Genomic DNA, 11,131 nt, shown 5'->3' on the forward strand with positions numbered 1-11,131 from the left:
AACCATAAACACCAACATTGTATCATAACAGTCACAAATGAAGTATGAAGTACAGAAACATTTTTAGTATATGCATATGAATAAAATCCAGAATCAAACAATCACAAATGATATCATATTGCTAATACACTTGCTTTATATAATTCACACACAGTCCAGATTAATTGCAACAATGTGTCTGTGAAACTACATATTCACAGTATTATGAATGAATTGTGGTTTATTTGTTAGCATTTCAAAGTAGGACTGATTTTACCTATGACGTCAGTAGGCCACTGTAAAAAATCAGGTGCTCTTCACACAAAGGCCACATCAACACTTTGTGCTCTGGGGTTGACCTCATTTAGTTTCATAGATCCCTCTGTGAAGGAACATTGAGTTTAATAGTCCTATTCGGCCTACAGTACGACTTTAATATAACAGTCATATCATGAATGTCTTATATGTATATATCCTTTCTTTTTGGAGCTCCTTTTATCTTTTATCTTTTATAACCATTATATTTATTATCCTCGGGAGCTACGGCTGGTGTTTTGCCAATAATTACCGTTTTGTAACACTTTTTTTAACCTTAGGTAATTCAGCCGCGCGTCGTGATTGGCTGTCACTGTGACGGATACACATCCTGGCCAATCGCTGCTCTTTCCGTGCATTGCCGGGGAAACGAGCGCTGCTGATTGGCTGCAGAAGGGAGGGGGTGTTGCCTGAGGGTGCTGACAGCATTAACCTGTTGCGCAGACTTCATATGTCCCGTACAGGTTTTTTAAATTTTGTTATATTCACTCCTACACAGACACCAGGGACTTCGTGCGCTCTTCTCTTTGATTCTAACATTGCTCCTTTGATCTGCTGCGGATCAGCTCCCAAACATTATATTCACACTATTTTAACTCTATAGTCGCAATTTAAAGGAATAACAACATGACTGCAGAGATGCCGGAGGTTTTCAGGGCTCTTCTTGAGCATCCATTTACTCTGCCGGCCTTTGACGACAACGGTGAGTGGCTGTCAAATCAAAACGTGTCGTTGTTGTTGTTGTGTGGTGATTCAAACCGCCTCGCCTCACTCTGAACTGATGGACTGATTCAATGCAAAGACGGTGGATGCGGTGGGATCAGCGCTTTGAGACGGATTACTGACATTTCTGCAAACGACTGCGTGTTTGTTGCGTAATCCCAGTGGACTGAGGTGAATGTGTGTCAGCCCCCGTGGCCTCGCTCACGATCCAAAGGTTCAGTCAGATGTAAAGAAGCAGGGACTTGTCGGGCAGCTGACAGAACAGGTACAGCAGAAACAAGGCTGGGAATAGTTGCAGGACGACATTTAGCTGGAGAAGCTGTTGATGCTGTGATGTAACACTACACGCAACTGTTGATTATTGATGAACATCACTCTCAAATGGGGTTTAACTGGCAATAGATTTTTGTTATTTGTTTATATTCGTATTTTGGCTGCTGCAGTTGAATGAGATGAAAAGTGATCATCTCTAACTGCACTATCCACAGGAGGCTGAGATTAATTATAGGCCTGGGTGATATGGCTGAAAACTATATCATGATTAATATAAAAGTTTTCATGTTGGTCGATATCGATTAATTATTGAGATAAAAGGCATCTAAAGAATATTTTTAGCTGAATGACAAACACTTGATAAACAGCAAAACATTGTATTAATCAGACGTAGATCAGTGATGTGTTATACCTGCTCAGTGTGCTTTAACAATGCATAAGCATTATATCGATATATATATATTAGATTATTGTTTTATTGCTCTTGATGAAAATTATTGTGATGATTATTGATATAAAGAGTTTTTTCTGCATTATCACACTGAAATTACTAAATGTCAATAACACTTGTTGAAGAAATATCCACCAACATACATAGTGCGCATGGTTTGAGACAGGATAGTCCACTCTGTCAAACAAACTTTACGCACAGTTTTTCTGCTAAACAAATTCCCTCCCCAAGGGATCTAATTAAAAGACAAAAGAGCTTACAGTTTACCCACTGTGGATTCGATCAAAGATAACGTTCCTATTGTTTTCCTTTTTGTTTTACTGCTGAGTGAATGTTTTGGTAAAAATGCACTGGTAATTCTTCAAATCCCACCCAGCCCCCTTGTACTTTCACGATTAAATCACTAGATGGCTCTGTCTTCCTTATCTGGACCCAAATTTAGAGCTGTTGGATTTTAGGGGCAGGTAATCTAATTACAGTGACAGGTTATGCTGATGCTGATACCGGCCCTATTTAGCAGGATTTCCAAACCACCTCTCAGTCAGTGTTGGGTTTGCTCATAGTCGTGTCTAAAGATCCTCAAAGAACGGACATTAGACACTTCCAAAGTGTGATGAATGTCACAGAAATCATATTTTCCTCTCACACTGTATCGGTGAAATGTCCAGTATTATGCATAGTGTAGTAGTTTGGGTACTTAACGTTTCATTGGTGCAAACGAACTGATCCGAGCTGTCTAGAGATGTTCACATAAGCTTCAGTTGTGTTGGAGGTGTCTAAGATTACGTTTAGGGTTCATGATAGTAAGTGATTCTGACGATCTTACAACATAGTGAGATTTTAATATTGGATGAATTGCTCCTTTATGCCAAATATAAAGGAACATGCTTGCACAGTGAGCATATGTGACATGTGTGCTGGTGTAAGATAGTCAACCAATGTAAAGACTTAAGTACAGGAGTGATATGATCTCTGTTTCTGGTCAGCACTCAGGCTGCAGGTTGTGTGTTTATGTGAAAAACAGGGGATGAGGTTGTCACAACACACACACACACACACACACACACACACACACACACACACACACACACACACACACACACACACACAGACATAGACATCTCTCTATAGAGATCACAACTAAATGCCTAACCCTAACCCCTCCGCCTTGCTGACCTGGGGTCTTTTTGACTTGTATTTTAGTCTTTTTCCCAAAATGAAAGGGATTTTAACCATATAGGCATGGTTTTGATAAGGGACCTACAAATTGTTTTTTTTAACACACTTTACCCACATGTGCCCGTGCCCCTCTGGGTGCTCGTTCTGACCACTGCGTTTCTATCTTAATCTAAACCTGAACCTAATCCTAACCCTAAAACCAAGTGTTAACTCTCAAACAGCCCTTTGACTTTGTGAGGACCAGCCAAACTGTCCTCACAATTATAGTACTGAACCAAAATTGGCCCTCATAACCATAAATAGACATGCACACACAGACAAACACACACACATGCACACACGCACACATAGCTCAAACACATGATTTCAAGGTTGACTTCAAGTGGATTTGTAACCCTTGTTCTCTAGTCCCTACACAAAGCTTAGTTTCCTGCCAGAGGTTTTAAATGAGCTACTGTGTTTTGTGATATAAACCCAGCAGCCCTCACTCAGCTCATGTGCTCTTATACAGTAGCGGCTGACCTTGATGGTTTTGTAGCTCCTTGTAATGTTGTGCCAAAAACCGATCCTGTGTGATACAGCAACATGTAAGTTGAACTCCCCCCCATAACAGGACCACCTTAAAAATGCTTACTCATATATCATGTGGATGGTGCGCTCAGGTGCCTTTTTCAATTCATCCAATTGATGTTGGTGCAAATGTAATAATCCATTTAATGACCCAATGGAGAGAAGGTTGATGTGCAGTCATCTGTCAAAGGAAACAGGATGTACTCACTTTAGAATCATGTTTATCAAAGAACAATTGGATCTTGGCATGTTTAGAGGACTGAGATATATATGAGTGTGTGCAATTTGGAGCAGATCCAAATAAGAAGATCCAGATAGTGAATTTAAATGTGGTTTCATAAACAGATTTTGGGCCTTGGGGGACATTAGACAAGATAAGATAAGATAATCTTTTATTAGTCCCACAACAGGGAACCGTGTAACAATAGCAAATAGGGAATAGTGAAATACACACTAGGTATAGGTAATAAACAAGTAAAAAAAAAAACACAACAATATGAACACAAGGAACTATAAAAAAAATTGAACTATGTTAATGATGAAATTGTATGCATGGGAAATTATTATTGCAGTTAAATAAGTTGAAAACCCTGAGTGAGATGTGGTCTGCTGGGAGCCGTGCTGTCTGTACTCTGGGGGCCCCCCTAGTTTTATTTTGCAAGTGCATTCTGTTGAAACAGTTACTTTAGTTTACCCTTCGTGTGTCTCCTTGGTCGCAGCGGTGCACCCATGGGTGCTGTAACCTTAACCTCAGGGGGCAGCACGGGCCGCCCACTACGGCACTGCAGAGCCACCCTTCGTGCACGCTCCTGCACTTGAGCGACACGACGCAGCTCCAGTGGGCGGATCCTGCAGATATGTAAAGGCTGCAGCTGCACGTTTGTACACATGTGATCTGTGTGGGCTCTGCAGTGCTGGGCCATACGTGTTCTGTGTGCTGAATGTACTTCACGTGCAGTGCTTGTTTCATTTGCAATTTAAAATGAACTTTTACCATGTATTCATGTAGATGCTGTCATAGCACGGCACTGACTGATAAATAATCGCACCTCAGGGAAAGTTGTAAACCATTTGGTTTGTGTTCGATCGATCCTCTATCGTGGAATAAATACTTTAAAATCACAAAAATACACATCACATATATGAACTGTGTCAGCATGTTAAAGCTCCTGACTCGTTCTTATCTATATAATAAAACATATATAACTCAGTCAACCAATGACAGCCGAGGTTGCTGCTTCATGTCAATCGCTATTGGCTCGCCCTCGTAAACCCCGCCCCAGATAGACGATACATCATCAATATTCATGAGGAGGCGGTTCTTTCAGCCAAGCAGCTCACGGTGGGCGGGTACGTTAACGCCGGTAGTACGGCGTGTTCTCTTTAATATCCAGAGGAAGTGGGTCAACGCGGCGGCTTCTCCGAGGTCCTTGTTTTTATGTAACGGGGGTTTCTGGGTTTTTGTAACCGGCAGAGAGAGCTTGTGACAACGGTCAAATAAAAGACAGATCGAGCCTTTACGTTTAATACGTTGTTTCCGTCGAAAAACAACAAGAGAGAAGCGGAGAAATGTCGGGAGAGCCGATTGTCATCACGCTGGAAACGGCCACCGGGGCCCCGAGCTCTTTCCCGGTGGTTTTGAAGAAAATAATGGAAAGTCCTCCGCCGAACATACTGGACGAGGACGACGGTAAGAGCAGTGACACCGACGGACAGGAAAGAGGGATGTGTAGATTAAAAAAAACAATATAATAATAAAAAAATTCAAGGTCAACCGGAAAAACAAGGCAAGACAAATGTGTCATAACAACAGTTCCACTGCTGCTAAATGTGTTAGCATTTGTGCTACAGCACCAAGACCCGACTGGTGACAGGCCTCTCTCTCCCCCACTTTCACTAAAAAGAGCACTTCTTCCTCTGCTGACCCCTTTTTCTTGATGAGGGATTTGGGAGTTTATCTATATTTTGTAAGTTAAGTTTCAAAGTTTGTGCTAAAAGCTGATCGTGTGTCATTGACATTGGAAAGCTACACAGAGAATAATAAAGAAGCAGATGAGTGAAAGTAACAGTGCAAGAAATCAGTTGATGCATTTCTCTGAGAGCTTGTCTCGCATATGTGGAGCATTAAAACTGAAGGCTGACTTCTCCACGTTTGGCTTTGACACTGGAGACAAAGCAGACCCAAACGACCAGAGGGCCTGGATGGTTCCTAACGTACCAGTAGATCAGAAATGTAATTGGGCTTAATAAACCAATGTTGAAGTCAGTTCTTTGACTGACAGGGAGCCAGTGTACAGATCTCTGGACTGGAGCGATCAGATCGACTTTCTTGGTGTTAGTGAGGCCGAGCTGCAGCATTCTAATCAATAGTGCTAAATGACTTTTTCATGTGATGAATCTGAAGAGTGGCTCTGATATTTTCAGATAACCTCAGCTAAGGTTGAGCACTCAAAATATTGAGGTGTTGCAGATCATAGCAGGGAATTGTATTTGTTGTCTACTTGACTGTTTTTCTAAAAGGAGATTTGGTCAAATCTAAAAATAGTGCTTGGGTTTGTGGCCTGAGACATTTCTGGATGTGGGCGCTGTAGGTAAAGAAAACCCAACGTGCTCTACCTCTTCAGTAATAATAAGGATAATAGTAATAAATACTATTTATTTCACACCAGCTATCTGGACACCCAGGAAACCCTTACAATATATCATAAATAAACAAATGAATAATTCAATTAGCAGCTGTCCTGTTGACCTCCATATGATTTGGCACAAAACTGCCTTTTGTTTATATGTCATGGCAAGCACATGTAATATTTGTGAAAACCCATCCTTTGCTGTGTTTCAGATACAAACAAGGAAAAGCTGTTCCTCGGAGATAATGTCGAACTCGGGGGTGGGGGTAGCGATATGGGTCCTTCAGCCGCCTTGACCCCTGCTATCTGGGAGAAGACCATTCCTTACGATGGGGAGAACTTCCACCTGGAGTACATGGACCTGGAGGAGTTCCTCATGGAGAACGGCATCCCCACCGCGCTTGACGAGGATCCCTTAAAGACCATTTCAGAGGGATTTGTCCTGAAAACGAAAGTAAAGGCCCCTGCACAGACAAAGGTTATCAAGCCGACAGGTGTGTCCCCAGTGGCCCTGCTGCCCATTCAGGAGTTGGACAGGTGTGAGGAGGAAGTGGTGATCATCACCAAAGATGACTCTGAGTTCATCTGTGATGTTACAGCAGGTATGTGGGGACTGTTTGGGAACTATAGGACTGCAGGGTTTCACTAATCCTCTGCTGAGAAAGTAAAGTCAAGTAAAATGTTAATGTTTTGAAGTGGAGGCGAGGGTCATTATTACCTGCATCAATGAAGCAGACCTTCACCTCAGTCAGCTATGCACTATGACTGTTTCTTGGCTGGTTGTTGTTCCGTGTTTGCACACAACATATATACTGAATGTAATTTTGCATGAGCATTTTTTCAAACGGTTTCTGTATTACACATGAATATGTTTGTTTGGCTGATATGGTTGAGAAACATGATCCTGGTGTGAACCCAGAATGTCACTTTCCTGAAATTGACCCACTTGTTCCTGCATAGCAAAGATAGCAAAGTTAACTACAGGGTTATCAGCAGACTGTACACGTGACAGTGTCAGAGCCACTCACCCACCCTGCATACACGATGGAGTTAAGAAAAAACAATACTAGCTTTGGTGAAACTGGCTAATTCCTGCTGATGCTTGAGGTTTGATCAGCAGCTAACATTTAACTTCTCCATGTTCCTCCTCTGCCTGCTCAGAGGTGACCACTGAAGAGGAAGGAGCGACCCCCGAGCCAATCAAACCCGAGGAAATCGAGGTCGATATCAACTACGAGCCAGATCCCACAGATTTGGTCCTGTCAAGCGTGCCCGGGGGCGAACTGTTCAACCCACGCAAACACAAGTTCACCGAAGACGAGCTCAAGCCACAACCTATGATCAAAAAGGCCAAGAAGGTGTATGTGCCCGACGAGCAGAAGGTATGTGGGGAGAAGCAAGGGTAGCCACTTAAATACAAAACAGTACCTGTGTAACAGATTGTTGTCATTATGTGTGTGTGGATTGTTTTAAGGAAAATAAACAAATAAGAAAGTCAAAATTAAGCATAAAACGGGGCTTTTTGAGGTTGTGATCTCTAAAGAATTTACATTTGAAAACATTAATGGACGAAAATAACCTTTTCTGAAGATTGAAGTAGTGAATTAGTAAAACTTCATGCTCAGGTGCTAATGTGTGTTAGTAAGTTAAGGTGTGATATTGATTTCCAGTTTATCTGACACCATGATACAACAAAGAAGGTGTCCCACATCTTTCAGTGTGACGATCATGTTCACAGTAACTGAAAGTGTCTTATCAGACCACATTGTGATGAGTAAATATGATAATCTTCTATGGTCATTTGGTTCTTTAATTTACATTATACTGTAGCGTTATAAAATATGCCTTTAGACTGAGAATAAGGACTGAAAGCATCCTGAATCAAGTCTAATACAACAAGTTTATTAGTTTGCTCTTCCACCAGATAACGCTGGTTTTGTTTACATGCACAAAGGTGTTTGGCTGTCAGCCATATATCAAATTTAGCTGGGGTTACATTTGGGCTAATGCACTGAGGAAATGACACATGATGCTCTTAAACCAAGTTACCTTTGTAACTTCAGTTTGACAAGGTAAGTCAGGGTATGGTATTGTGTTTCACTGATTCAATCTTGTCTTTGTTGTTTCTTTCGTCTCCACCTCTCTAGGATGACAGGTATTGGAATAGGAGGAAGAAGAACAACGTGGCGGCCAAGCGCTCACGTGACGCCCGCAGGCTAAAGGAGAACCAGATCACTGTCCGGGCGGCTTTCCTTGAGCGAGAGAACGCAGTGCTGCGGACGGAGGTGGGAGAGTTGCGGAAGGATTGTGGCCGCTTCAAGAACATTGTGGGACGTTACGAAGCCAAATTTGGAACAATGTAAGCGGAAAGAAAAACCATTTACCATTTGTAAATAGACATCCATATAGCAAACAGCACAGCATCAGTCACTTAGTTTTTACGCGTCAGGTTAGAAACTTTGTTGAGTCTTGATTGTCATATATATGAGATAGATTGATGGCTATATGGACGTGAAGAGGATTTTAACAAATTAGATAAGAAATGTGTCAGAAGCAACTCACCAACCCTACCTTCAATGTGTCAGATCAGGGTCATGATTGAATAAATTGTGGTTTTAGTGCAGCTTCAGTTAACTAGCACAATAACTGCTTCTTGTATATTACTCTGCCCCTCTACTTAAAAGATATTCTTATTCTTCCAATATCCTCAATTCATCATCATTGATTGACTCATTCACTTACAGCAGTGTAATACATGAGATTTAACCAGGGACCACAAACTTAACCCTGTGATCTTGTTTATAACGTTCCCTCTGCATAACGTTGACCTCTCTCCCTCCTCCTCCTCCTTCTTCTCTTCTCTTTCAAGTGAGGCATCAGATGACCAATAGACAACACCTGATTTATTTGTCTTTACAAATTAATAAATCAAAACCACTGGGGTCGATTCGCGAGAACACACAAATCGATCAGATGAGGACGAAGATGGGGAAGACGTGTGAGAGCATTACTGTTGTCGTCATCATGTAGATGCAGAAGCATGTTACGACCTGATAACAGTTTTTTTTCTTTTTAATGACTTTTACCATCCATGTGAGTGAGATGAGTGTGAGGATACTCAAGTGCTTCTTCAGTGCACGTGAGTCGTGTACTTTCATCATGTTTTGTGTGCCTTTGGCCAAAAGAGATCATCTGTGATGTTTTTATTTTGGAGAAACTGTTCACATGAATTCTGCAGATGAGATAGTAAATATTTAGGTAGCAGTTGCAATAGTTCAGACTAGATTCTTAGTCAGATTTATGATATTCTACAAATAAACAGATTTTTACAGGCTTCTTTTGTGATTTTATGATATCTGCTTTTTTTGTAAATTTTATTTGCATTTTTTCAGACTTTATGGAACACTCTGCTTTTCTTTGCTCACAGAAACATTCTGACTGTGGCATTTCCAGTAACTTGAGCTTCTTTAGGGGGCTTCTGTGATGTGGCTGAAAGAACCACACATGGTAATTTCTCTACGTGAACATGTTACTCCTTAACCAGCAGCACAGAGCTGTACCCCAACACTCTGTCCTCCCTGTTTCAGTGTACTGTCCGTCTCGCTGTCGCTCTCGTGCTGTGTCACTGATTAGGACGCCTGCTCGGCTCTCTGCAGGTCGTCGTGTTGACTCGTCCAGTTACGTCAGACATACTTCAGAAGTGTTGTGTATAGAATCCAATGTTGCATGTACTGTAAATAGTTGTAGCTGAAAATTATTCCACAGAAACAAATTTAACAGATTTACCAGCCAACCTCTTTAGAATTTCTCTGAGACTTGTAAGCCGACAGTGTCTGTTACCACTTAAGTTTCTTGTCTGTTTTAACTTTTTGGACAAACCAGGAAGTCTCAGTAGATGCTAACTGTAATGTAATCTTTGGTGTCTTTTTATATCTGAAGCCTTTTAAATGCAGTCTGCCAGTTTACAGAGGAAACACTGTTCAACATCACATCTGATCATTTCACTGTCCAATTCTGACAAAGGGAAAGTAGAGAATCTTGCTGCCCTGCTTCCACCCATAGACAATGTCACCATATAAATATATATTCATTATTATGCTCTTTTCTTTTTTTGTGAAAGGGTTTCCATGTTTGAACAACAAATATAATAGGTTGTTTTTTAGCTTTACAACCAGTAGTTAATACAAACTCATCCGTTATGTGCCTCTTCTCAGTGGAGTAAAAATCAGGATTGCCACATTCATTTTCAATGATTGTGAGGAAATAATTTTACTCCCATCCTTATTGATTTCAGTCAATAACAATTCAATCACAATTTTAAATATTATTTAGAAGGTAATGATGAACTTCCTGTTCTGTTTTAATAGTTTTTTTTATGGCTTTTGGAGATTGTATCTGCCCTCTACCTGGAAAAGGTCAATTTGTTGAAGTTGACAGGTTCTTTTCAATCCTCCTGGTTCCGTCTTTGTAAAGAAATCACTTTGCATTTTGACTGTGGCTACCTTTGTCCTGTATATACAGTTAATATAAATAAAGACTTTAACGTGTCGAGTTCTTTCTTGTGGATAAGTTTTGTTATATTCTAGCTCTAAGCAGTTAATCCAATTCATTCAACATCAAATTGAGTATAGAGGATAATCATCTGACAGGGTTAATATCAGAAAAACTACAATGACCCATGTATACAACGTTTTAAAAGCTTTAGTGAGACTGAAACCAAAGCATAAATATAAAAACATTGATTCAAAATCTGCAGCTTTTACCAATGTATCATGTATGACATACGACTTAACTAGTAAACAGTTGCTGCGCAGGCCTCTTTAGAGATTCATCTGTTAAACCCCAATCATTTAAAGTCACATTATTTATCCAAACAAGTCACACTCAGTTTTCAGTCATACTGTGCTGCTGCAGTGAAAAGACATAGGAAAAAATGTGAAACACTGCCACCTGTTGGAAGAGGCCGAGGAAGCTCTTGAATAAAGAAACTGGGTTGATGGTGATACAGCTC

General features: G+C 40.8%; 1 protein-coding gene across 2 annotated transcripts; it reads left to right on the top strand.

Annotated features, from left to right (window-relative positions):
* The first annotated feature begins 683 nt into the window (after nucleotides 1-683).
* tefa (TEF transcription factor, PAR bZIP family member a) lies at nucleotides 684-10,669 on the top strand. 2 transcript variants are annotated; one of them, XM_034571208.1, is made up of 5 exons: nucleotides 684-997; nucleotides 6,333-6,722; nucleotides 7,282-7,502; nucleotides 8,268-8,479; nucleotides 8,990-10,669. In XM_034571208.1, the coding sequence occupies exons 1-5, from the start codon at nucleotides 922-924 to the stop codon at nucleotides 9,009-9,011; spliced, it is 921 nt and encodes a 306-aa protein (XP_034427099.1). In that variant the 5' UTR covers nucleotides 684-921; the 3' UTR covers nucleotides 9,012-10,669. The 2 variants fall into 2 exon arrangements, with proteins under 2 accessions (XP_034427099.1, XP_034427098.1); XM_034571207.1 differs by lacking the exon at nucleotides 684-997 and adding an exon at nucleotides 4,844-5,180.
* Nucleotides 10,670-11,131: the final 462 nt, after the last annotated feature.

This window comes from Hippoglossus hippoglossus, chromosome 19 (genome assembly GCF_009819705.1).
Source record: "Hippoglossus hippoglossus isolate fHipHip1 chromosome 19, fHipHip1.pri, whole genome shotgun sequence".
Lineage (NCBI taxonomy): Eukaryota > Metazoa > Chordata > Actinopteri > Pleuronectiformes > Pleuronectidae > Hippoglossus > Hippoglossus hippoglossus.